General features: G+C 52.7%; 1 protein-coding gene across 1 annotated transcript in view; it reads left to right on the plus strand.

Moving 5' to 3' along the window:
• Positions 1 to 27,810, plus strand: part of KIAA1671 (KIAA1671 ortholog) — a 211,500-nt gene that overhangs the window by 65,196 nt on the left and 118,494 nt on the right. Inside the window, exons 5-6 of the mRNA XM_058281561.1 lie at positions 1,353 to 4,130; positions 13,918 to 14,031. Of these exons, the coding sequence (XP_058137544.1) occupies positions 1,353 to 4,130; positions 13,918 to 14,031 (2,892 nt within the window). The remainder of the gene's footprint in view (positions 1 to 1,352; positions 4,131 to 13,917; positions 14,032 to 27,810) is intronic.

A 27,810-nucleotide genomic window follows, 5' to 3' on the forward strand; every position in this document is an offset into this window, starting at 1 on the left:
CAAGTCCATTGTAAATCTCCATCAAAGGTGATCCTGCAGTGCCAGGCCAGGCCCCACCAACCTTGGTATATAACAGTGATTTTGGGGAGCAGATGTAGCTCAAGTGGTTGAGCGCCTGCTTCCCATGTATGAGGTGGCAGGTTTGATCCCCGGTACCTCCTACAAACAAACGAAGAAACCAATTCTCATTGGGGAACAGATACAGCTCAGTGGTTGAGCGCCTGCTTCCCATGTATGAGGCCCTGGGTTCAATCCCCAGTACATGCTTAAGAAAAAAAAAAAAAGCAACAACAAAAAAAACAGTGGTCTGCCTAGCATTTTGTACTTAGACCTTCTGTATTCCTTGAAGAGGTTGAGAGAGAGCCCAGTTTAAGCCCCTCAAATACACATTATAAAATATTGCAGCAGCAGCAGCAGCACCGATGCTGAAAGCGCTCTAGGAAATGAGTAGAGCAAAATGCTGATAGACACTGACTCTGAGGGTGGATTGATGGGGGTTTTCATAGTCTCTGAACTTTTATGTATGTTTGAAAACATTCAGAAAATGAAAAGTTGGTAAAGAAAACCTTGCTTAACATAGAACAAAATTTAATCTCTTTAAGTAGGCTTCCTTTTAATAGAAAAAATATTTTTTAAGCTGAGTCATACATGCATATTGTACAAATCAAACAGGGGTGACGTGCATAAGGTTAAAAGAGTAGGTGCCCACCGTCTTCCCCTGTGTAGCTGACACCCACAGTTTCGATGCGTATCTTTTCTCCAGCCTCTTTATCTACCTGTGTAAGACTATACACATGTGCCCGTGCAGTTTTTTTAGAAAATGGCTTTATATTGTAAATGCTATTCTGCCATCTACCTTTCTCCCCCAATACAATATCTTGTAAGCATCTTTCAATGCCAGGGTCTTCTGGAATCTCAGTGCCAGTGTTGTCTAGCATTCAGTTGTTTGTAGACTCCAAAATTTTTTTTACCAGTGCCTTCAGATGGACCTTTCAGCTCTTTCTGTGTCCTTTTTGCTTCCACAAAGAGCCCTGCCTGGACTCTCTTGTTCTCATAGACTTGTGCTCATGGGCAAAGAAAGAGCTCTGGGAGGAAATTGGCCGGATTAAAGGAAATGGATATTTTAAAAGCTTTGCTCGGTATGCCGAGTGGCCCAAATGCCCTGTCCATTTGTGTTCTCTTCAACGGCATCTGAGTGTCCACATCTCCACGTCCTCACCCACACCGAACGTGTCTGGTCTTTAACCACTCCTGGCATCCACTGTTTTAATTTCATAAGCAGCCAGGTCAGTTGCCTCACCTCTCCCTTTCCCTTCTGAATCCTTTAACATTGGGCTGTTTCTTCTTTTCAGCAAAAGGAAGGACACGGTTTGGATGCAGCATCTGTCCCAGGAAACCCCTGGACGCACCGGGAGAAGAAGGCCAGGCAGACCGAGTGGACAGACCCAGGCCACTGTCGGGGTGAAAGCTCGGCGGGGGCTCCGTGCCCTTGGGACGTCACTCCAGAAGATGACGGGGGCTTCCGGACCGTGTGGGCCACGGTGTTTGAGCATCACGTGGAGAGACACTCCGTGGCCGACCAGTCTGGACGCTGCCCCCCGGCCACGCCTCCCGGCGAGGTGGCTGCTGGCCACGTCTCGGAGTCCAAAGCCAGGCCCGAGAGGGGCTCTTGGCTGGAGAAGGTCCCGCCGGAAAAGGCAAACCTCAGGAAGGAAAACTCCAGGTGGTTTGAAAACCCCGAGACGGGGAACCTGGGCCGGACCAGCCTTTTGAATGGCGAACCAAAGTGGTGTCACACGCCCCTCCCGGAAAAATATCCCGGGGGCGAAACACGCAATAGCCCCTTCCTCAAGCCCTCGGAAAATCCGCCCACGTTCCAAAGGATCGAGGCCAAGTATGACGTCGTGCACGCGGCGGGGGTGTGCGCGCACAGCGAGGCCCTGTCCACGGCCCCGGAGGAGATGGCCGTGACGCTCCGAAGCAGCAGGCTGCGGCCCGCGTGGAGGGGGCGGCAGCTGTCCCCCGAGGCCGCCCCCGCTGACGCTGCCCAGGGCAGCCTGGAAGGACCGATGGGCTCCGTGCACAGGGCCAGTTTGATTTGGGAGGCCCGGGGGACCCACGAGGCTGGCGGGCCAAAGCCTGACTGCCGAGAACCCAGGGACGGGCTTGGGGGCAATTGCCCGTCACCCAAGTGGACAGGCGGGGTGTGGGTGAGCTGGAGTAAAGCCACCGTGGTGGTCAGTGAGGAGCAGGGCTCGGGGCCCAGGCCCGCGGCGGACGGCGAGCGCGCGGCCAGGCCCAGCACCCCGGAGGGCACCCCTGGGAAGGCCCAGCCGGAGGGCCGAGAGGGAGCCGTGAACAAGCCGGGAGGAGGCCTCTCAGCCGAAAAGAGGGGTCCCCCCGGGGGGCACCCCCTGGAGGCTCCTCCCAAGGCCAAGGACGTGCCCTCTGACTTCCGCGCGCATCCCGGCGTGTTTCCTGTGCCCAGAGGCCCCCTCCTCGCCGCCGCCGGTGGGGACGAGCCGAGGCCAGCTCCGGTGCCTGAAGTGAGAATGCGGAAAGCGGGCCCCGCCGACCAGAGACCCGAGAGGTGGCGGCGCCGTACCTTACCCCACGGCGTCAAGTTCGACGAGTTCAGCTCCCTCGCCCCGCCAGACCCTTCAAAGGCAGAGCAGAGACGAACAGATTATTGGACCCCGACGGCTGGGGCCTTTGGAAAAACTCCTCAACTCTCCCACGACAGAGCTGAGACCCAGGAGGTGGGCCCAGGTGTACCTCAGGACCGGACTTCCGTAGAGGTAAAGCCAGGGTCGGTGGAACCCAAGGCGATGTTTTTTGCAGTGACGTATCAGATTCCCGACACTCAAAAAGCAAAGAGCGTTGTTAAGTCAGGGCCTGGGAATTCCATGGAACATTCTAGAAAAAGCTCTCCCCCTCATTCTTCAGCATCGACTTGGGTGACTCTTAACCGCGAAGAGCCGCCGGAGACTGTGGGCAGTAAAACGCGGGCCAAGGTCAGAGAGCGCGAACACGTGAGCATTTCCAGACACGCGAAGCCAGCCAACCGGCCGTCGTCTCTTGGGGCCGGGATTCTGGATCCTTCCAGCGAAAGAATCATCGATGTCGACGCTCTGCAGTTCCACCGGGGATCAGGAGACGGCGGCGGTTTTCAGAACGGTCGGAAGGACGGTGGGATCAAGGTGTCCCCCAGCAGCGCTCCCCCCACTACCCCGAACTTCAAAAGTCATCTGAAAGGTGGCGATATCCTGGTCAGAAGGAGGACCCACGTGGTCAGCGAGACGTTCCCGGGAAAACTCAGAGAGGGCTACAGATCCAGCGTTCTGGACATCGACGCGCTGATGGCGGAGTACAGCGAGCAGTCGGGGAAGGGCTCCGGGGAGGCGGCGCGCGGCCGCACCCCTCCAGAGGGGTCAGGTGGGCCCGATGGCGCGGATCGGGGCCCAAGGAGCCCGAAGAAGGCACCCTGGGCCGAGGGTCTGCAGAAACCAGCCAGTTTGGCAGACACAGACCACAGTTCCACCCCCAGCTCAGGCCGGCGTCCGGCAGAGACCCCGGGCGGCGTCATGGACCCCAGAGCTGGCCCACCCCTGTGGGCTCGGCCGCACTCGCCGCCTCCTGACAGATGTCCGGGGGCCTCTTCTGGCCCCGTGGGTCCCAGCAAAAGCTTCTCGGGAACCCCCGAAGATGAAAGAAGGACCTTTGTTAGTAAACACCACGGCTCGAAGTATCAGAATCGCGCAACTGAGTCCAAGGCCCCTGGCCAGGAGGATCTGGGCGGTGGGGACGGCGTGTCACCCAGATCGCCCCCCACCGCCCGGAAGAAAGGGGGCCCGAGGGAATCCACCGGGAGGGGAGATGAGGGCAGTGGGGCCCAGTGGGGGGCCCACCCGCGCGGCCCTGGAAGGTCGCTGCTGGATGTCAAGAGGGCCTATTCCGAGAAGGGGCCCCCTGCCCAAACCCGAGAGGGCCTGTCCGTCATGCAGGAAGCCAGAGAGAAGCAGCAAGAGCAGCCCACAGGGAGGGCCAGCCTCCCTGGAAAGAGTTGGGAGACCAAGGAGACCAAAATGGGGTCCTGTCGGCGGGACTTGGGGACTCGAGACGGCCAGAAGGTGAGTACAAAGGCTGTTTCAGTTACCCTAAATTCCGATTAAACATCCAGTCCAGTTTGAGACCTCAGACTCAATTCTATGTGGGCCAGATGGAGTGAGGCTGGGTGTGAGATTCTAGGGAGAGGTGGGGATTGTGGCATAAGGGGAGCACATGCCCTCTCTGAAGGAGGGACTGCTGCTCAGTTCCGGTTGATTCTTGACATGAGAGAATTCTGTCCCCAAGAGGGCAGACCTGATTTATCAAGAGTCTGAAAGTGCACCTTTTTATGTGTAACCCCCTCACACCCTGCCTTGCCCCCCAGTGATAAAACGAAGGTGACTACTTTTTAAAATGCTGTTCTGTCCAAACAAAACTTTACTGGCTTCATATAGTTTGCAACCTCTGGCCTAGAATTATATCGTAAGCTTCCATTCATTGAGCACTTGCTGTCTACAAGCACGTTTGTTCCATTCACTATCGCCTCTCCAGCGTCCAGCATCATGCTTGACCTTTTGTGAACGTTCAAGAGCTGTTTGTTGCATGAGTGAATGAGTGGTCTTCCTTGAGCTGCATCCCAAGCCTGTGAGAGAGGGATTGTCATGTTTGGGCTCCCCTAGAACCAGGCCCTGAGACAAGCCTTTGGGGGCAAGCAGTTTGTGAAGGAGATGGCCCCAGGAAGAATTTGCAGGGGGGTGGAGAGGTGAGGCAGGATGGGGAAGGCGGGTGCTAAAGAGGTGTTTTCCAGCAGGCTGTCCCTGTGGGTACCTGAAGCACAATCCCACCGGCTGCCTCTAGGAGGCAGTGGAGAGCCCTCTTCTGAGTTGTCCCATCCAAGGGGCAAGGGACCTGGGTATTTACTTTCCAATTCCTGTCTGTCCTTGGCTGAGGTTGCCCCTGTGGTTATTAACTCTCCCATCCTGGCTGGCCTCATGCTTAGTGGTGGAGCAAAAATCCTCATGCAGGAGGACAGCGTTGCCATTGGTATATATTTGAGTGTTGGGCAAAGTGCTGACAATGTTTGCTGCATAAAACTGATGGGGGAAGAAAACTGAGGCTCAGAGAGGTTAAGTAACTTGTTCCGGGTCACACAGTGGCAAGAGGCAAAACCAGTGTTTGAACTCAGGTCTGGCCCAATGCCCAAGCAAGATCTCTACTAGGCGACCTTGTGGTGAATGAGGAACGATGGGAGGTGGGGAAGGACTCAGAGGCATGAAGCCTGCCCTTAGGAAACATTTGCTATTGATGGGACATGGTGATTCAACACCGGGAAACAATAGAGCTGGAGAAGAGGCCCAGGTGGCTGTGCTAGAAGAGCTGCTGAGCTTGAGCCCGACCTTGAGGAATGGCCTGAACTTGGATGGGCTGACTGGGTGAGGTGAGGGCATCCGTTTGCAAGTGCAAAGGTTTTCAGGTGGGAAAAAGGCATGGCACGCTCTGGGGGCAGCCTGGAAGCTACTTGGCGCCCACGCACGACGTGGTCGTGAGAACATATCAGTGGCCTCAGCAAACCGGGGCTCAGATGTCACCTCTGCCACCTACTGATGGGGAGATTAAAGGCAAGCCCCTTCTCCCTGAGCCGCAGGGCCCTTCTCTGTACATAGGAGAGGAATCCAACCTGGACCAGCTGTTGTGAAAATTAAGCAACAGGGTAATAGCAAATAGAAATCGCAAAATGAGGGTTTGTGAAAGGTCTTCGCTTGTGTGAGTGGTGGAATCGGGCTCTGAACCACGTGTCTTCCCCAAGAGGCCAAGCTCTTCTTTAACCGCCACATTCAGGATCGTGCAGACCCGCCTTTGACTCTCCCTCCACCACTCACCAGCTGCGTAAGTGCTCACCTCGCCTCTCTGAGCCTCGGTTTCCTCCCGGGAGTTAGCAGGGCTCCAGGGCTCCAAGCACTGCACTGCTATTAGGCTGAATTGAGATGAAGCACCTGGCCTGCGCCGGGCGCCCTGGTGGCCTTGGCCAGGGCTGGCCCACCCTCCTCCTCTGTCTGCAGTTCTGCAGATGCCCCTCTGGACCCGCGTCTGCAGGAGCCCTGGGAGAGGGAAGGTGGGAACGGGACGAGGCCGTGGAAACGTGATCCTTAATCTGCTCGCCAGCAGCTCGCTGGGGCCCGCGGGCAGCGGGAGAGTGGGGGTGTATTGGGGGCGGGGCACCTGGACCCGGCTCCAGGCCCCCCACCAGGTCCTGGATGCCCGGCCTTGGATGCCCGCCTGGAACACTCAGGCCCCAGGAGCGCTCATTGTCAGGGGATCCGCTTTCTCCCTGAAAGATCTTGGACCAGCTTTCTCTTTCTCTCTTCTCTCTTGCCCAATGAGCCTCTGTTCCAGTTCTTGAAAAAAATAAAATGAAAGTATTATAGAAGTACTAATGGTTGATTGCTAAGTTTTCAGACCTTACAAGGGGGTAAAATACAAGGTGAGTGCCCCACTTCAACTTCTATGCCAGGCCACAGGTACAGCTACTGCTGCAGCTTTGATGTCCTTTGGGATTTTCCCATTCATTCATTTTTTCCTCCTCTGACATTTATCGAAACTCTGTGCCAGATCCAATTATAGTATTTAATGTAATTTAATTATTTTAGTTTTTAAAGAGATGATAGTTTCACAAGGCTCAAGAAATACTTAAAGGGAGTTGGACTTGGCCCAGTGGTTAGGGCGACCGTCTACCACATTGGAGGTCGGCGGTTCAAACTCCTGGCCTCCTTGACCCATGTGGAGCTGGCCCATGTGCAGTGCTGATGGGCACAAGGAGTGCCCTGCCACGCAGGGGTGTTCCCCGCATAGGGGAGCCCCACGCACAAGGAGTGCAACTGCCCCATAAGGAGAGCCGCCCAGCGTGAAAGAAAGTGCAGCCTGCCCAAAAATGGCGCTGCACACACGGAGAGCTGACACAGCAAGATGACGCAACAAAAAGAAACACAGATTCCCATGCCGCTGACAACAACAGAAGCGGACGAAGAAGAAAGATTCAGCAAATAGACAACCGGGGTAGGGGTGGGGGGGGAAGGGAAGAGAAATAAATAAATAAATCTTAAAAAAAAGAAAGAAAGAAAGAAACACTTAAAGGCAGAGAGTAAAAATTGTCCCAGGCCCCTCCTCTGACATCCTCAAAAACCGCCCCATCCAAATCACTTTTGTCCTTTTTCTGTCCAAATTCCTTTAGGGTTTCTTTCTGAGAATACAAGCAAATTTTAATACATATCAATCAACCAATATTTATATACTTCCCATTTTCCTCATTGCAAAAGCAGTGAATGCATGTGTCAAAATCTAAAGTACAGAAATATATCGTTTGGAAAGAAAATTTCCCCTAAGGCTCTCCCCGCAGTGATGAGTCTGGTGCATACGCTAAGGCATGCCGTGCCAGGTATGTTTTCCTTTCTCCAAGGTTCTCAACCCTTGGCAGTTTGGCCCCCAGGGCACCGTGGCAATGTCTAGAACTATTTGCGTTTCCCCATAAGTGGGGAAGAGGTTGCTCCAGGCTCAACATCCTGCAGTACCCAAGAGATAGCCTCACCCAATAAAGAATAAAGAGTTACTTGTCACCAAATGTCCATAGGGCTGAGACTGAGAAATCCTGCTCTGGAGCCAGATACGGAAGTAGGTAAATAGATGGGGGTTTTATGGCAATACGGCAACAGCCTACATAAAATCTGGCGACTTGCCTTTTTCGTTTATCAGTGTTGGTACCTACATAATCACCTTGTTACTTCTAATGGCCACAGAATATTTTATTATATAGCAGAGCCCCAACTTACTTACCCAGACCCTCACAGGTGGACGCTGGGTTGGTCTGAATTTTTGGGTTAGAAACATCCCGTATGTGTTTGCTCCGCTGGGCGAGGGCTTCTCGATTCAGTCTGTCCTGCTCCCGTGCCCCACATGGGTGTGACTGTCATTAGAGCGAGTGCATCCATCCATCAGTTCATTTTTTCCCTCCTCTGACATTTATCGAAACCCTGTGCCAGACTCAATTATAGTATTTAATTAAATTAAATTATTTTAGTTTTTAAAGAGATGGTAGTTTCACAAGTCTCAAGAAACACTGAAAGGATAGAGTGAAAACTCCCCCGGGCCCCTCGTCTGCTGTCCCTAAATCCCACCTGTGCTTTTTCTGTCCAAATTCCTTTAGGGTTTCGTTCTGAGAATACAAGCCAATATTAATACATATTCTTATATTTTTGCCCCCCTTTCCACAAAAGAGGGATTTTCTTCACAGAAGGTTGCGACGTTAGTTGCATTTGGGAATCTCCTGCAGAACCTTAAAAGAGACCCGTCCCAAACCAAGCAGATCAGAATGTCTGGGGGGGGGGGGGCGGGTAGCCCAGGCTTTGTTCGTTTAAGAAGCTACCAGGGCAAATAGATGTGGAGTGGACACGGCCATTCCAGGGTCCACAGGATGGAGGAATAGAGTAAGGATTAGAGTGGACTTACTGATATTCTATTCTTGAACTATTGTGATTAGTAATCAAAGAAAATGTGGCATTGGTGTGGAGAAGGTGGCCATGGTGGCTGCTGGGGGTAGGGAGTGGGAGGAAGAGATGAGATGTGGGGGCATTTTCAGGACTTGGAGTTGTCCTGGGTGGTGCTGCAGGGACAGTTACCAGACATCGTATGTCCTCCCATGGCCCACTGGGTGGAACGTGGGAGAGTGTGGGCTGTGGTGTGGACCATTGACCATGAGGTGCAGCAGTGCTCAGAGATGTATTCACCAAGTGCAATGGATGTCTCATGATGATGGAGGAGGTTGTTGCTATGGGGGGAGGAGTGGGGTGAGGGGGTGGGGGGTATATGGGGACCTCATATTTTTTGAATGTAACATTAAAAAAAAAAAGACAAAAAATAAAAAAAAAAGGAAGCTACCAGGGGATTCTCCGGCTGATAGTCTTGGCCGAACGCACAGCTCTTGCCGCCTGCTTTTTTTACTTTCTTTCTTAAAACATCGCTCTCTTGAGGACTCTTGGATTCAGCCCCACAGAGGGCATCTCATTCTTTTCGATTGCAGCAAAATCATTCGTGGATCTACAAGCATTTACTCCACCTCCTCTGTGAATGGGTATTTGCAGTCTTCTCCCATTTCACACCACGTCTATCCGTCATTTTGTGCACACGCAGGGATAACTGGGGTCCTGACTGGAGACTGCCTGCCTGAGGGCAAGGGCACTTGTGACTTTGAAGGATCACGAGAGCTGGCCCTGCAGCGGAGCTAAACCATCTTCCGTGCTCGCCAGCGAGTGTGCGTGCCCTTTTCCCTCAGCCTTCCCAGGGCGCTGGCCGACTCCTAGCCTCTGTGGCCCCCGGACGAGGGCTCCCTGCCCCGCAGCATGATTTGGTTTGCAGGGATGGCGAGTGTCTTCATCAGCCAAAGGGGTGTGGATGCAAAGTACCAGGACTCTGTTGGCTTTATAAAGGGTATTTATTTGGGGTAAAAGCTTACAGTTACCAGGCCCTAAAGAGCGCAACTCAAGCCTGCTTTCTCACCAGTCTCTTGCCCCACGTCGAAACGAGGCGGCGGGCGACCTCTGCCCAGGCTCTCCTTCCTCTTCCTCTTGGGGCCCCGTGGGCCCGGCTTTTTCCCCTCTCCGCTGGGGGCTGGCGTAGCCCCATCTCTCTTCCAGGGGAACGCGCCTCTTCCCAGGGCTTTAGCTGTCTGCGCCTTCTCCTTTCGGTCATGGTAGGACCGAAATGACTAAGTTCCCTCCTCCTCCGTGTCTGTGAAGCTCCCTCTCTTCCTGTGTGTCGTCCTGAGTGAGTGCCTGTTTATATCAGCCCGCAAGTCCCAACAGGGAGGGACTCAACCCCGAGTCAAGCCCTGCTGGAGTGGTCGAATCAAAGCCCTACTCTTCATCAAGGCATGTCAGTTGAATCAAATGCCTTCAGAGGGCATCACGCCTAGAGGAAAAGACCAGTTTACAGACACAGTCTTTCTCTTTTGGGGGATTCATAGATAATATCACGAGCATCTTATCGTGGATGTAAAGCCATTCGCATTTCCTGCGTGTAAGATCTTTGCTAATATTTCGCCCACTTTTTTCTGGGTATGTTGGCCCATTGGTTTCTTGGAGTCCTTTATTAGGCAGCTGACATTTTGCACTTTTATGATTTTATTTCTCATTGGAAAACAGCCCAAAACTGCAAAGTGGGATCAAGCCCTTGCTTGCAACTTATTAGCTGTGCGACTCTGGACACCTAGGCAAACCTCTCCGAGCCTCAGCTTCCTTACCTATCCCTAGCTCATGGACTCGACTGGGAGTTATCGACGTGATAATGTATGGTCAGGCCCCTGTCACAGGACCTGGGGGTGAAAGAGTTTTGAGGGAATCCAAGGAAAGCACTTCAGGGTTAGCTTCCAGCCTTCCGTTCACTTAATACAAGAAATAAATGTAGTAAACCCATCCCAGCCCTGTGCTAGTTGCCAGGGCGGCTGCAGGGACATAGACAAAGACCCAGTCCACTGTCTCAGGACGTGCTGTCCAATGTGGTAGCCACTAGCCACAGGTAGTGACTTCTGGTTACATGAATAAGAATTAAGTAATAATAAAACTCCGTTTTCTCAGTTGTATTTGCCACATTCAACGTGTGTTTAGTGGCGACTCCATTGTTGAGCATAGGCGATGTAGAACATTCTCGTCTTCGCAGAAAGTTCTAGGAAACAGCACTGCCTTAGAGGGTTAAGCAGACCTCAACCAAGTGATCGATGCAAAAGGGGGTGGCAAGAGGCCCCTTGGAGAGGTGCTCAGGGAAAGCGCCTTTGAGCCACCATCTGAGGATGGAGGGGAAGCAGCCAGGCCAAGATCTGGGGGAAGAAGGTGCCCATGATGCTGGAGCGAGGAGCAGAACCAGGGGCTGCAGGGCTGCGGGCTGGAGCCAAGACGGAGAGGTGGGTACAGGCAAGAGCCCAAAGCCTGGCCGGGGGCACCGGCAGCCCCCTAAGGGGCCTGAGCATGGCTGCCCTGACCTGTGCCTTAGCGGGACCCAGGGGCTGCTGTCTGTGAGTGGGGACTGAGCGACGAGGGTGGAGGCAGGGAGGCCAGGGAGGAGGCTGCCAGGCTTCTCAGATGAGAGGCGAGAGGCAGGGGGCTGGACCAGGGTGCTGGCGTGGAGGTGGAGAGATACAATCCACTCACCGTGCAGTTCACCCACTTAAAGCATAGAACTCAGTGTTCTTTAGTATATTCAGAAAGTTGTGCAACTCCACCAAAATCGATTTTAGAACCTCTTCGTGATCCCCAAAAGAAACCCTGTACCCCTTAGCTGTCACTCCCCAATTACCCGAACCCCTGCCCCCCCAAGTCTCAGGCAACCACTAACCTCCCTTCTGTCTCTATGAATTGTTTATTCTCGATAATTCCTCTAAGTGCAGTCATACAATACACGACCTTTTGTGTCTGGCTGCTTTCACTTCGCACCATGTCTTCCAGGTTCATCCATGTTGTAGTATATATCAGAACTTCACGGTTTTCGTTGTTGACTAGCATGTCTTTGCATGAATATAACACGTTTTATTTATGCATTCATCAGTTGATGGACTTTTGGCTGGTTTCCACTTTCCAGCCATTGTGAGTAAGGCTGCTATGATCTTTGGTGCACAGGTTTGTGAGTGCACATGTGTTTTCAGTTCTCTTGGGCCTCTGCCTAGGACTAGAATTGCTGGGGCCTATGATAACTCCAGGCTTCACCTCTTGAGGCACTGCCCCGTGGCTATCCAAAGCCAGCAGCAGTGTACATTCCTGCCGGCAATGCATAACAGTTTCAATTTCTCCATGTCCTCAGGACACTTATCTATTAGATACTATTTGTGAAATGGTATCTCGTTGTGGTTTTGATTTGCATTTCCCTAATGGCTTCTGGGCCATTTGTATATATTATTTGCAGAAATGTGTATTCAAATTCTTTGCCCACTTTAAATTGGATTATTTGTCTTTTTATTATTGAGTTGCAGCTGTTCTTCATATATTCTTTTTTTTTTTTAAACTTTATTTATTTCTACCCCCTCACCTCCCGCCCGCAGGTTGTCTGCTCTCTGTGTCCATTTGCTGTGTGTTCTTTGTCTGCTTGCATTTTTTTTTGTCAGCGGCACCGGGAATCTGTGTCTCTTTGTTGCATCATCTTGCTGCGTCAGCTCTCCATGTGTGCGGCACCACTCCTGGACAGGCTGCGATTTTTTCGCACAGGGCGGCTCTCCTTGTGAGGGTGCACTCCTTGTGCGTGGGGCTCCCTGATGCCAAGGACACCCCTGCATGGCACAGCACTCCTTGTGCACATCAGCACTGAGTGGGCCAGCTCACCACAGGGGTCAGGAGGCCCTGGGTTTGAACCCTGGACCTTCCATGTGGTAGGTGGATGTTCTATCAGTTGAACCACATCTGCTTCCCCATATATTCTTGATACAAGTCCCTTATCAAATATATGAATTGCAGAAATTTCCTCCCACTCTGTGGGTTGTCTTTTTCACATCCTTGATCACCTCCTCTGAAGCAGAAAAGTTTTAAAGTTTGATGATGGCCATTTTCTCTCTTTTCTCTTTTATTGCTTCTCAACAAAAGAGAACCCATCCCCTAATCCGTAGGCATGAAGACGTAGCCCTGCATTTTTTTCAAAGAGTTTTGTAATTTTAGCTCTGATAGTAGGTCTTTGGTCTGTTTTGAGTTGGCTTTTGGATATGGAGTAAGGTCCGTGGCATGTTTAGGAGACCCAGCTTTGCTGATGGGGCGGAAGCAAGAGAATGGAGGGCGAGCCCAGAGCCTTGGCTGTGCAGCGGGGTGAAGGCAAGGCCGGAGGGGAGGTTTGGAGGGGAGGACTCCAGAGGCCTCTTTTGGGCATGTTAAGCCTGAGCAGAGTGTGAGCAGCAGACCGTGGATATTGAGTGGGCAGTGAGACGTGAGTCTGGAGTCCCAACACGGAGAGACAGAATTGGGGTCATCCACGTGTAAATGGGATTTATTTAAGGCCTGATGAGACCCCCAAGGGATGATGTAACAGGAGCAGAGAAGGGCTCTGTGGCCTGAGCTGGGACATAACTGTCTCTAGATTGGAGGCTGAGGAGCAGCCCGGAGGCCCTACCTCCCTTTTCTTTCCTCCTAGAAAATCAGAGGATCTCATAAGGCATAAAATAGAGGCAAGGGGTCAGGAATCCAGCCTGGCTCTCCACTGATGCTCTGTGTCCTTAAGCAGGTCCCTTCCCTCTCTGAGCTTTCCTTTCCTTGCTGGTGTGGGCAGAACACGAGGCGTTAAGTTCCAAATTCTGGAGTCTGTATTTATGGACCTGTGAATGCATCCTCTATATAGGACTGAGCACAGCTCTATTCATGAACTATTTTCTCTACATATTAACGTTTGTGTGTGTGCCTGGATGTGTGCAGAGATGTCTAAGGGAGGTCACCACATATGACGGTGGCAGCACCGTGGCTGGCCATCATGTGTGAAGGGCTTACCCTCCGGGGCGCCCGGGGCTCAGGCACATCGCCCCCTGGTGGCGGCTCCGCATCATGCACATTTCACGCACTTTTCCTCATTTGATTCCTAGAAGCTGGATACTGTTCTTGTTCTCCCAAATGATCGAGGCTCAGGGCGGTTGAGGCACTCATCTGAGGCCACACAGTTATTAAGTGGCTGCACGCAGACATGCTGCCCCCAATCCTGCCTCATATCATTAAAGTCAACTTGGGCAGGGGCTGGGATTTCCGGTGGTTTAATTTCCTTCGCTGCCCCTCTCGGTATGGACTGGAGCCTCCTGGTGGGGCATATTCTTCCTGCAACTGAGAAGAGCCCCAGTAAAGCCGTTTCTTTGTATCTGGCCCTCAGGTGCTGCCGTGGGACCTGGGGCAGGACGCCGCCCCCCCGGGCCGGGGGCAGCCGCCCCTCAGCCCCCGGAGAAGCCGCAGCTTCTGCAAGGACAAGAGGGACGGCCCCTTTGTGGTGAGTGACGCCAGCGTGGCTGGAGAGAACCCCCCGGGCAGTGCTGGTCCCCGGGCACCACGAGGCTGCTGGCGTGGGCGGCGCCCAGGCGGTTGGCTGGGGGCCGAAGGCCGGGGGGAATCGGTGTTGCCTGACAGGCTGTGCCATGGCTCACGACGTGGAGGGTGTTTGGTGGCTCTGCCTGGGAATCCTTCCCTCTCCTCCGTTCCCAGCCCAATGCTGGGAGGGAACCCCAGCAGCCTGGCAGAGAGCTGTTAAAGAACAGCCGCTGGCGTCTGAAAGCCCCAGGTTCGAATCCCAGCACTGCCTCCTCTCAGCAGCTCCGAGCAATTTATTGATTTTCACTCTGTTTCAGTTTTCTTCCTCTGAAACACCGAGCCCGTGACTCCTATTTTCTTCATGCTGTTGCAAGGATGGGGTGAGGTTGCGTGTGAGATTGAGCACACAGGGATGCGTTTGTTAAATTATAGTCGTAATGACAGCAGGTAGTGGAAAGCAGGTTCTGGAGCTGGACCACGTGGGTGCAAATCCTAGCTCTGCATGTGTGGGCGTGTAATGTTGGACAGACCTCTGGCCTCAGTTTCTGCATCTGTAAAATGGGGATAACAAGAGTATTTACGTCCCCGAGCTGATGTGGGGCTTGGGTGCAGTAATGTGAGAAGCCCTTAGCACGGTCCTGGGCACACAGCGAGGATTTACTTAAGGAGTGTTATGGTTGCGTTGTTAGTGGGTGTATTAGCATTGTCGGGTTTTCATTTGGTTGTACCTGGCTGCGTCTCCTGGGCCAGCACTTCTCCACGCTCAGCTGGTGTCCTCACTTTTGAAAGGAGGGGGGTAAATTATACAGCAGGGCCCTGGGAAGGCTGTCTCCTCTGAGCTGTCTCCTCGGTTTACCCAAGCGAGTTCCAAGGCCTCACCACCTCGGGTTATCTGTGATTTTTTAGGGGGGCGGTGGTGGAGCTGGTTAGTTCCGTGATAGGTGGAGATGTGCTGGTTTTAAGCTTGTCTATGAAATTCCCTCCGGGCCCCGGGACTTGTTCAAGGCAAGGTGCTGTTGCTTTAACGAGGTGGCGCTAATTCCGCTCTCAGGGTCCTTTTTTGTTGTTGTTGTTCATTTTTAACAACTTTATTTCAAATTCACAAAAATGAAAAAACAGAAAAGGGCATCTCATCAAGTTATAGAAACATTAATCCTGAGAAGTTCTTTTTCAGACACTTTGATCTCATCTAATTCCCACTGCTAACTCAGTTGTTCCTCTAGTGTTCAGAAAGATGCACAGATGAACACAGATTAGTTGAATGATATCGTAAAGATCTCCTTATTAATGAAAAAAAAAATGAAGAGAAAAAAATGCGTAATCCTATTCCTATCTCACAAAACCAAACCCCATATTCTTTTTTTTTTTTACCAGCAAAGTTGGTACTATTTTAATTCGGGGTCCTTTTTGGTTGCACGGCTCTGAGCAGCTCAGTGAGCTTTGAGTTTGATCTCACGTCTTGGAGATATGGGATCCTGCTTTCAATTCCTGGGTCCGTCCTTTCTAGCATTATGGCCGTGGGTAAGAGATCTCACTTGCCTGAGCCTCGGTTTCCTCCTCTGTAAAGTAGGGAAGAAGAAGAGCCCTCTGGCAGGATTCTTACGGGGACCTGATGGGAACAAGGGGACGACAGGGCAAGGGTAGGAACCAGGACCTCAGCAGGAAGTCTGCTGAGCCGCCCCCAGAAGTTTCTGCAAGTGTCTTCATCCCAGACACAGAATTGCACTCATCTGAAACCTTCCTGGGTTTTTGTTGTTGTTAATCATTCCCTTCCACTCATTTCTTTCTTACGTTTTTTTCTCCATCCCCTCTCAGGTGGCACCAGCTCAGCTTATCTGATTGTACTTGAACTTTTGTGTGTGTATGTAAAGACAAAGGTTAGGGGGACAAAAGCACTCAAAGCCTGTCTTCTTACAGTCCCCGCTTGCTGGCATCCTCCCTGGTTGCCCAGCGCCTCCTCGTTCACTCTTGGTCATTGAGACGCCCTTGTCTTGGAGCCCTTGGGCAGCTCGCCTTGGCTCTGTCGTCCTGGCCCCTGCCCACTGCTGCCAGCTTGATTGCCTCTCCTCTGGAGGTGGGTTTGGGGACTTAGCCCAGACTTTGGAGGACTTGGGTCTCTGACCTCATTTCCCTGCTTTCGGGATTCATGCCTGCAATTCTGGGGAGCGGCCACTAAGGGACGCTGTAGTTCAGCTTCCTTCCTGGAGGCTGAAAGAAGTGGGTTCAAATCCCAGCTTTGCCACTGTGTGACCATGGGCAGGTGATTCAGTGGACCTCATTGAACCTCCACTTTTTCTTCCGTGAAATGTGGAAGACCCTCTCTTGCCTCGAAGTGTATTTTTGTGAGTATTAAGGAGATTGCTCAGCATATAGTAAATTCTCAATTAATACTTTGGCTGCAGTGACCGCCGATCTTTCTTTCTCCCCCTCTTTTTCTTAACTTCCTTCCTTCCTTCCCTCCTTCCTTCCTTCCTTCTTTCCTTCCTTCCTTCCTTCCCTTCTTTCCTTCTTTCTCTCTTTCTCTTCCCTTCCTCTTCCTCTTCCCCCTCTTTGTCTTCTCCTCCCTTTTCCCCCTGCCTAGTCTAACTCTCTCTTTTTTAAAATGGGGAAACTGAGGCCCAGGAAGAGGTGATGACTTAGACAAGGTGATGTGCCCTGTGGCCTCAGGTCCTGAGCCTTTTTTCCTGTTGCCCGAATATCAGTAAGACACAGGTCTTATGTGTCACAGGTAAGACGCAGGTCATACCTGTGTTTCACACCTTATGAGTGGCTGAGGGGATTAATGGAGAGACCAGCTCCCAATAATTATTCTCTGCCGTTATTCTTGCCAGAGATTTTTTTTGTTTGTTCGTTCATTTTAGGCAGTACAGGGAACTGAACCTGGGACCTCGTGCGTGCAAAGCAGGCACTCAACCACTGAGCTACACCCACTCACCTATTCCTGCCATAGATTTTATTAACGATTTGTACTTTTGGTTTCCAGTTTAGGTTCAGCTCCATTTTCTGAGCCTGTGTCTCAGGCCTTGTTGGTCCCTGCCCTGCCCCCATATTAGGGAGTATGAGTCCCATTTTACAGGGAGGAAACTGAGGCTCGGTTTGCCCAAGGCCTCACAGTTAGTGAGTGGCTGGCACGGAACCCGGGCCCGGCTCGCTTCCAGGCTGGGCCCGGGCCCTCCCTGCCGCGGGGCCGTGCTTAGGGCCCATCGCCAGCCCCCGCCAGCCCCTCTCTCCATCGGGCCGCAGCACTGGCTGGAGCGCGTTGGCTGCACGCGGAAACTAGACACCCCAGAGCCCCGTGGCTGCCGGCAGGGCGAGAACGTGATATTTGTCCACGTTGGCCGCCTGCTGTTCCGCTGCCGCCGCCCCTGCAGGGGCCTGGGGACTGCCGGGCTCCCGCCCCGCTGGTGTGTGCGGCAGCGCCCCCCACCCCGGCTGACCCGCAGGCCGGGCCTGAGCGGGGGTCAGCGGGCCTGGCCTGCCCCACGGGAAGCCTGGGCGGGGGCTCATGGCCTGCGGCTTCTCTCCCCCACCGTAGGGGCCCCGAGTGCTCGCAGCCCACCGCTCACGCACCTGCTGTGAGCTCCGGCGCGGGTCTAGTGTCCCAGCGCTAAAGCCAACGCCGCGCAGGCATCCCGTGCCTTCACAGCAGGAGCGCGGGGGCTCACCGTTTCCAAGGCTCCTCCTGGGGTCCGGGGACAGCCTTTGGGGTGCCCTGGGAGGCCTCTTCCCCCCCTCTCTCCTGGGCTCCATTCCTGCCAGCTTCCGGCCTCTCCCCGTGGCTTCTCTTTGTCCAATTTCCTTTGCTCTGAGGACGTGGGGCTGTTGGCTGAAGGACCACCCTCCTCCAGCGGGGACGCGCCATCACCGACACACCCGCAAAACCCCCACTTACACGGGGGCTCACACCCCAGGACCAGGGCTGCGAGGAACGTGCCTTTTGTGGGGGACCTGATTCAGCCCCCAAGAAAGCTCTATCATTACCCCCATTCCACACACGGGGAAACTGAGGCGCAGAGCTGCCGAATACTTCTCCCAAGCTCGGAGTCTGGGGTCCACACTCTTGAGCACCTGCCAGACTGACCGCCCCCTGCCTCGTGGTGTGGTGGGAGGACAGAGATGCTCATTGGCAGTAACTGCTGGATAAATATGAGCTGCTATTATTAGATTATTAATTAATATTTCCTTTCTGTTTCTTTTTTTCTAAGTTCTCTTTAAAGAACAATCATTTTTTTAAGTTGTGGTAAAATATCCATAACATAAAATTCATTTTAACCTTTTTAAGTGGACAATTATTTGACATTAGTAACTTTCGCCACTATTTCCATCATCCCAAACCCAAACTCATCCTCATTTACCAATAAATCCCATCCCCACCTCCCCCAAACCTTGAGAGCCACTGTTTCTGTTTTCTCTCCCTGTGACTTTGCTTATACTGTGTGTCTCATCTGCGAGAAGTATCCTACAGTATGTGTCCTTCTGTGTCGGGCTACTGTCAGCGAACATGTCTTCAGGGTCCATCCTGTGACACACACCAGCACTTCACTTCTCTTTATGGCTGAAAAAATGCTCGTAGAGGGACTATCGTGTTGTGTTTGTCCATTCATCCGCTGACGCACCCTGGGCTTGCTTCCGCCTTTTGGCAGTTGTGAACCACGAGCAGTGAACCCCGGCGTGCGGATGCCCGAGTCCCTGCTTTCAGCTCTTTGGGGTATCTGAGTTCTCTTAAAGAGCTCCTGCGGGGACAGGAAGGCCTCCCCGTCCTGGACATTACACCCACCCCCTTATTCTGCAGTGGAGGAGGGGGCAGTGCAAGGCCGGGGCGGCTGGAGGCAGAGGTGGGGCTGGAGCTCCGCCCTCCTCACTCCCTTGGGCTTCTCCTCCCTCCTTCCTCTCAGGGGTAAACTTGGGGACCTCGGGTCCTCGTGACAAGCCCGAGCCCTGCGTCAGCCTCCCCGGGCCTGGGTGGACACACCTGCTTTTCCCCGTAAGAGCCTTTGGCCTGCACTCACGTGGGGATCGTAAAGCACCGTGACTCAGGTGTGGACTATGGCCTTGGGTTGCATTTCAGCCCAGGCGCCCTCTTCCCCCCCCCCCGCCGGGAGGTTCCCTGCCCGGGGCAAAGGCCTCGGGTAACATCCGGAATTTTCTCCTCAATCCCCAAGCCTGGGGCTGGCATTTGTGGGTTCGTTTCACCATGAAGTCATTCCTCCGTGGGCCTGCTGTGTGCTGGGCACTGAGGAGTAGGCCCTGGAGAGTTCTCTCAACCTCCTGGAGTCCAAGGGGAGCCTGAAGATGGCCTGGGAGGGCCTCATTAGGGCAAAGGAGGAGGACAGGAAGGGCATCAGGGAGGAAGGAACAGTATATGCGGGAGGTGCGGAGGGCATGATGCAAGAGGCAACTTTGTGAGGCCAAGTGTTTAGGGGTTTCGGTTCTCCCTTGGACAGATACTCCTTGAGCTCTTTCTCTGGGCCAGATGGTGTGCGGGCATTAGAGCCGCAGTTATGACTAAGACCTAGATAAACAAGGTGGGGAAAGAATCGCAGGGGGCTCTAACAGCGTGTTTACCCGCACTTGCCAGGAGCTACGCCCTGCATCCTGGGCTTCGTGTGCCTCCCCTCAACTTAATCTGCTCGAGATTCCTAGTTCCCAGAGGAGGGATTGCGTGCCTCCATGTGGGGAAGGCGCACCAGGAGGGAGGATTCGCTGGAGTCTTGACAGATGAATAAGTGTTGGCTGGAGAAGGCAGCCTGCATGGGAGCGGTTTGTCCCTGACGCTGGGCAGAGGTTTAGCGCTGGGAACTGTGCTCCACAAACAGAGAGGAGCTCAGCAGTCCAGGCGGGGGGCTGGCGGGTCTTCCAACGTTCAGCGAATCGTGCCTGGACACCCCCGCCGGTGCCGCAATGCCGAGTCCAGACTCTCCCCCATCTGCTGGCGATGAGACCGTGGTCCTTGCTTTTGTGCGTGCCACCACCTCCCTGCAGCGCTGTTGTCCACAAGCCGTTATCTTTGTACATAGGGCCTGCCGGGGCGAGCATTTGAAGGTCTGCGGGCATTTGGACCTGATGGCTTTTTTATAACAAGTGGAAAACGGGAGGGGAAAGCATTTGGATTCTCATGGCAAGAATGGTAGTTCTGGTGGATGAAATCAACTTGAGATAGGGGAACCTTGGGAGGTCATATCCTTGGTCCTAGTAGAGATTCTCTTTAAATTTCAGTTGGCTGAATGGGTGTTCAAATGCGAAGGAAGAGCTTGAAATGAATTGCTAGAAATAAATCATCAAAGATTGTCCTTAAACACAAGTTATGAATAAAGAATTTGTGGCTTTTTATTTGCTAAGAATGTGAACTGTCTTCCCCGTAATGTGGGGCTTGGCATTCCCACATTTGATGCTGGACATATCTTCATGTCATATTGATTTTGACAATACATTGATCTATCACAGATGTGGCTTAACTGAAAGGGACTAATTTGCTTCACGCAGCAAGATATACAGAGGTGGGCCACTGCTGGCTTGGTTCAGCATCTTAGAGAGACTCTTGGGCTTTCCCTCATGCTTTGTGCCTCATTGTCCCAAAATGGCTGCCGTTGTTCCAGGCATTCAGTCCACTTTCAGGCAAGCATTCCTCAGCAGACTTCCACTTGGCTATCATGGCCAGAGTCTGGACAGGGACATGAGCTCTTTGGAGACCCAGGAATTCACTGGCACATGCTAATTCCACCTGTTAATAGCTTCTTTTTTATTTTATTTTATTGTCTTTTTTTTAAAGATTTATTTATTTTTCTCACCTTCCCCTCCCCCCACTGTCATCTTGCTTCATCAGCTCTCTGTGTGTGTGGCACCACTCCCGGGCGGGCTGCACTCTTTTTATGTGGGGTGCACTCCTTACGCGTGCGGCTCCCCTATGTGGGGGACACCCCTGCGTGGCATGGCACTTCTTGCATGCTCAGCACTGGGCATGGGCAGCTTACTACATGGGTCAGGAGGCCCTGGGGATTGAACTTTGGACCCTCCATATGGTAGGCGGATGTTCTATCAGTTGAGCCATGTCTGCTTCCCAACAAAATTTTTTAAAAATCTCCGCCCCCCATTGTTTGTGCTCACTGTGTCCATTTGTTGTGTGCTCGTCTTCTCTTTAGGAGGCACCGGAAACCAAAACCAGGACCTCCTATGTGGGAGAGAAACAGTCAATTGCTTGAGCCACCTCAGCTCCTTTTTTTTTTTTAAAGATAAATAGATCACATAAAAAGTTACTTGCTTCTTGTCTTTCAATGCTGGGTGGAAAGGGCTGGGGAAGAATTGAGCAATGTTTATCTCAGCTGATTAAAGTTCCTTTTCTGGATTAAAACCAGCCAGGTCAAAAAGCTTTTGTTTTCTAGGTCTTAAATGTAGATGGACAGTTGTGCCTGAGATCCACTGTGGTATTTTATAGTCACTTATTTACCCACCCCTCTCTCCACCCACTACCCTCCCCATTCATCCACCTACCTGCCCACCCACCCACTCATCTACCCATGCACCCATCCATCTACCCACCCACTCATCCATCCGTCCATCCATCTGTCCATCCTCTTCCCAGCTATTTGTACATGCAAAGCTCTCAAGATATAAAAATAACTAAGTCTATCTCTGTCTTCGAGTTGCTGATTTCACAGACTGTAATCAAGTAACAACATAACCCAGGATGCTAAGTGCTGGACACCCAGGCATTCATTCACTTACTCATTCATTCATTCAACAGATATTTATTGAGAACCTACTATGTGTTATACACGGTTCCTGGTCCTTCAGGTACAGCACTGAACAAGACATTCATGAGTTCCTGCCCTCCTGGAGCTCATATAGTAGTGTGGGGAAACAGACCCTAAGTAAGTAGCCGGACTGAAAAATAAATTAAAAAGAGGCTTTCATATGGCACCAAGTGCTATGAAGAAAATAAAATAGGGTGTTGGGGTCCAGAACCACTGGGGAGGGGACAGCCGGGGGCTGTTGCATATTAGGTAGTCAGAGAAGGCTTCTCTGAGCCAAGACTTGAAGAACGAGGAACTGGCAATGTAGAAGAATCAGAGGGAGAGTACCAGGCAGAGGGAAGAGTAAGTGCAAAGGCCCTGGGGCTTTGCGTGCTTAATAATAATAATTTTACTCGTCGTTTTAATAAGCGGACCATTGGGTCTGGAGTGGAAAGGGGTCGGAGCTCGCAGGGTCTCGCCAGCCCCGGCGAGGAGGTTGGCTTGCGTAAGTGCAGGCTGCCGTGGTGAGCACAGAGGGAGGTGCCGGAGCATCGGGAGGATTCCAGATCCAGGTCAGACCATGACTCAGTGGATGAAGACGTTTGCAAAGGGGAAGGGAGTCGGCTGTGGGCAACGGCGTGTGTGTGCAGAGAGGCGGGGTTTTCCGGGAGCTGCCAGGGAGTCGCCCGGGCAGGTAGGGATGAGGCCTGAGAAAGTCCCCGGGCTTGGTGTGAAGCCCGAGGCCCTGGGGAGCCCGGAACAGCCACCACCTGGGGCTAACACCCTCAGAGTCACGGCGTGGCTCGCCCTCTAGTGGACACCGTGGGGAGGGTTGCGTGAGCTGGCGGCAGGTGCTTTACGGGGCTGCTGCTGCAATCTGGGCAAGATCATTAAAAAAACAGCAAAAAATTAAAAAAAAAAAAAACAACTGAAGTATAATATGAAAACAGGAAAGAGGAAAAGAGGACATATCCTAAGCCAAATGGCCTGGGTTTGAATCCCACTTCCGCTACTTGCCCAGCCATGTGACTCTGAGGTTATTTAACATCTTTCCCTTTGTTTCCCTTTCTGTAAAACAGAGATAACAATAGAACCTACCTGATGGAGACCCTGTGAGGCATGACGGGCAGTGCCTGACACCTAGTAGGTGCTTTATAAGTGCTGAACATTATTACTATGGCCTTGCATTGAGTTTTCTAAGTGGCAGGCACTGTGCTAAGCCCTGTACAGACGTTATTCCATTCAATCCTCACAAACCCCAAGAGATGGGTGTTCAATGCCCCCATGTCGTAGAAAAGGAAACTGAGTCCTGTTGCCCCTTTGAGACTAGCTGAGCCCCATTTCCTGGCGGGGTACCTTTTCCCTAAGTGACCTCACTAGATCTTGAGCTGCCAGGAAGATGCCTATTTTGGAGATGCTGAGGCTCAGAGAGGGTAGGGGACTGACCTAAGGATGCACAGCCAGGGAACAGCGACCCCTGGATTGAACCCATGTCTGGGGGCTCACGCCTTCTGGAATTCTTTCCACCTAAGGAGGGGCAGGGGCGTCTCTGCAGGGCCAGATTCCTGGACGAGAGAAGGACGGGCTAGATTCGGTTTCGTCAGCGCACCGCGGAGCCCCCAGGGCTCTCTGGGTGCCTGGGGACCGAGGCGAGGAGAGCGGGGAGCCGGGACCCCACCGGGCCCGCGGGGGGCGGACGTGCTGACAGACAGCCGCAGTCCCCGCTCGCTCCTGGAGCCAGACCGTCAACCTGGCGCGCGCGCCCCCTCGTGGAGCTGGGCGGGACCGCGGGCGCGGGGCTCTCCAGCCGCCGCCCTTTCCAGGCGCCGCCCACTGAATTCCACAGCGCAGCGCCCCCTTTCACAGGTGAGGAGCGAGGCCCAGAGGGGTGACGTCACATGCTCCAGGTGGGCTCCGGGCACCCTTTCTGGAAACCTGATCAGACAAGGTGAAGCTGAAGAGGGACGTGGCTCCCCGGGGAGGAGATGCTGGAAAACGGCCAGTCTCTGCCCCTGGCGCATGGATGCCACGAGGCCCTCAGCTTCCACCCTGATGTCAGCACGCGTGGGAAGCTCTTCCGGGCCTGGTTCACGGCAGGAGGTGGAGGAAAGGTGGTGGAGGTGTGGGCTCCAGTCAAATAATCCAAGATTCGCCGTATGCTTAGGTATTTCAAAGGCTCTGAGCAGTCCCACGGTAAAGAAAACATAATTAGTTTGATCTAACCTAGATTGGGGCCCTTTGCAAATTTCCTCCTTATTGAGGTCTAATTTTTATGCAGTAAGGTGCACCAATCCAACATCTCCAGCCTGATGCGTTTTTACACATGTACATGCACGCTGACCACCAGACTTCCCTACAAGATGTGGAACTTTCCCAGGCTCTCAGAAAGGTCCTCGAGCCTCTCCCCAGTCACGCTCCTACCGTAGATGGGTTTTCTCGCCACACATTGGTTTTGCCTGTTCTAGAGCATCATCTGATTGGACTCACACCGCATGTTCTTTTGTCTGCCTTCCTTCAGCCGCATGTTGGTGAGCTCTCTCCGTGCCGCTGCATGCAGCAGCGGTCTGCCCCTTTGCGTTGCAGTGTGTATTCTGTTATCTGCATCTGCCACAGTGTGTTTACCCGTTCTGCTGTGGCTGGACATTTGAGCTGCCTCTCGTTTGGTGGGGCTGCTGTGCTTGTGCATGTCTTTGGATAGCCTCACACCTAGCAGGTAGACGTTCAGGAGAGGAATTGCTGAGTAGCAGGAGGTGCGTGTGTTTAACTTCAGGGGGTCTCTGGAGAGGTTGCGCCAGTGTACACCCCAACAACAGGGGGTGAGTGTCTTTTGCCCCCTCCATGCCCCCAACGCTGAGCCTCACTTTCCACATCTGCAAAATGGGTCAGAGGAGCCCGCTCTGTGCCCTTCCCAAGGCTGCCGTGCAGTGGGGTCTTGGTCTTCCTTGTAACAAAGTGCATCCTAACACCCCGTGGCCATGGAGAACACGAGATAGGACTTGAGGATGTGGCGGAAGGTCGAGTTTCCAGGTCCAGCTCCATCATTTGGAACCTCAGGTTCTTCTTGTGAAGATGGGGGGATCCTCATCATCTTTACAATCACCGCCAGCTCAGCATATGTGGGAAGGGTGGGATGCCGAAAAGCGCGGGAAGGCGTTTGGTCTGTCTGGGGGAGGGGTCCTGATGGAGGGGCGTGGGAGGGGCTTGGGGTTGTTCAGTGGGGTGGCGTGGATGTTCCTGGGGTCCGAACTGGGTGGGCACAGAGGGTCAGTGCCTTGGAGAGCAGAGGAGGGGGGGACTGGGGTGGGATGGGCAGGGAGGAGGCGGTAGAGCCTGTGGGGTGGATTACTATAGGTGCAAAAACGGAAGCCGTGGGACGGTCACAAGTCGGTGGGCTACGGGAGTGGAGGGCTCCGTTTCTGGGTCTTTGCGGAGTGGTTGGTACCCAGTGCCTGGACCCTTCGTGCTCAGCATTCCACAGCTGCTCTGCCACTGCTGCTTCAGCCATGCCCACAGGTATTGTGGGACTGAACGTTGGATTGTATTTACCCGGGTGGCCCCACCCACCACCTGCTTAGCAAGGGTGGAAAACTGGCTTTATCTCAATCGGCAACTTCAGTTGATGGGTGATTGCTAAGTGGTACAATGTGTTGAAAAGGATGCTGGGACCACATCCAGACTCAGGGAGAGGGGGTGCTGTAATTGATTAGTGATGTCTGCCATGAGCATGGGTTGGGAAGGATAGAGATGTGTCAGATACCTGGTTTAGAGGCATGTATTGCCACACACACACTCTCACACACACCCAGGAGATGCTTTGGAAGATTTCATATAGGGTTTTCTAAATCTTATAAATATTCCAACAGCTGTTACTCCAGCTCTGTGGAACAATCATCCAAGGCTTTTTTTTTTTTTTTAAACTACTTCTAAATACCTTCCTGGCTCTTTTCAAATATCTTCCTTGCTCTCGAAGCAGTGCCTTACCTCTAGAGTAGTGGTTCCCAGATGTGGTTATACATTAGATTCACTTTTGGAGCTTTTCAAAAACTCTGAGGCCCAGATTGCACTCTAGACCAATTAAATCAGACTGTCTGGAGGTGGGGTCTGGGCAGAGTTTTTTTTAAAGTAGACTGACTTTCTAGAACAGAATTAGATTTTGAGAAGATAATACAGTGTTCCCATATACCCCACACCCAGTTTCCTCTGTTATTAACATCTTACATTAGCAGGTAAATTTGCTATAATCAGAGAGTCAGTATTAATGTATTATTTTTAACAAAAATTCACACTATATGTACATTTCCTTCATTTTTATCTGTTCAGAATATCATATTACATTTAGTCATCATGTCTCCTTAAGCTCCTCTTGGCCGCAATGATTTCTTAGACTTTCCTTGTTTTTTTGTTTTTGTTTTTTTGAATATATTATAATTGTTTTCAGGGATCATTTCTGTAGTTGGCGACTTTCCTTGTTTTTGATGACCTTGACAGTTTTGAGGAGGCGTGGGCAGGTATTTTGTGGGGTGCCCCGTCTTTGGAATTTGTCTGGGCACCAGGACTTTGTAAAGACCCCCAGTGATTCCACTTGGCAGCAGTTTGGGAACCAGCGCTCTAGGAAAAGTGTTGATTTTCTTGATGTTGTTTGGTGCATGTGGGGTGGGAGGTGGTGCTTCGTATAGTGAAAACACAAGCAGGTTAGTGGCCTGAAGAGTATAGAGAAGTAAAGAAGTATTCCCTGTAATCAGTTAGCTGCTGTAACCTGGATTCTCACTGCATTATTTTAAAACGTCAGTCATTCACGAACATATGTACTTTCCGCTGCCAAGAGTCACAATCACTTGCTTCACCTCTCACAACCGAAGGGCACGTGCCAGAGGGGCCGCCGGGCCGCGAGGAGACTTCTGCCTTCCACGTGCATGCAGGTGGACGTGTGTGCATGCACACACACCACACACACACGCACGCACCCATCTAGGGGCAGACCCCCCCGGACCAGCTTCTCCTCTCTCCAGCTCCCGCCCTGCGCCTTTGGACAACGCCGAGCCTCACTGTCCACATCTGCGAGATGGGTCAGAGGAGCCCGCTCTGTGCCCTTCATGGAGCTGCCGTGCATGCACAGAAAGATGATGGGAAACTGTACATTGCCGAGCATCAGAAAGCAGCCTTCACTTGCTGACTCATTCCAGACATGTTTGCTGTGCCGCTCCTGTGTGCCAGTGAGGAGCGGGATGCACGCGGGCCCTGGAGGATAAAAATCCACTTGCACTCAAGACCAAGCCCCGTGTCCACACGATGATTCGCAAGACGGTGTAGTGCTTGGCGCCCGCCCACTTCTTCCACCTCCACTCCCAGCACGTCTCTCACGCCCTCCGCTCAAATCGCACTGACCCCCAGACTGCTCCCGTCATGCGCCAGGCGTGTTTGCACTCCGGGGCCTTTGCACATGCTGCTCCCGTGCTTCTAGACCCCCTCCTCCCCACTTCCCTCTTCTCGGGGCATCAGGGCTCAGCTCCGACGTGACCCCCAGCAGAGCTTCCCCTGCCACTTTACCCATGGAAAGCCCCCCACCCTGTTACCAGCTCCCAGGCCACTCATTCCCACATGCAGTGTCTTCCCATCACCCACCACCTGCCTCCCCAACCAGAGCAAAGACTCCAAGAGGCAGGGAACACCGAGCACAGTGCCCGGGGTGCAGTAGGCACACAGCATGCATTTGTGGAATGAATGAACCAAGTGGTGCCCCATCATTTTTAGGGCTTTCACGGAGTTGTGCATCCATCACCACAATCAATTTTACAGCATTTTCATTATCCTAAAAAGAAATCAAGGGAAGTGGATGTGGCTCAACCAACTGGGCTCCTGTCTACCATATGGGAGGCTCTGGGTTCTCTTCCCAGGGCCGCCTTGTGAAAGCAGGCTGGCCTGTGCCTGTGGAGAGCTGACGGCCGGTGCCCAGGAAGGGCTGGTGCAGCAAGATGACGCAACAAAGGGAGACAAGCAGACACAGAAGAGCA

This window comes from Dasypus novemcinctus, chromosome 19, assembly GCF_030445035.2.
Source record: "Dasypus novemcinctus isolate mDasNov1 chromosome 19, mDasNov1.1.hap2, whole genome shotgun sequence".
In the NCBI taxonomy this organism is placed as follows: domain Eukaryota; kingdom Metazoa; phylum Chordata; class Mammalia; order Cingulata; family Dasypodidae; genus Dasypus; species Dasypus novemcinctus.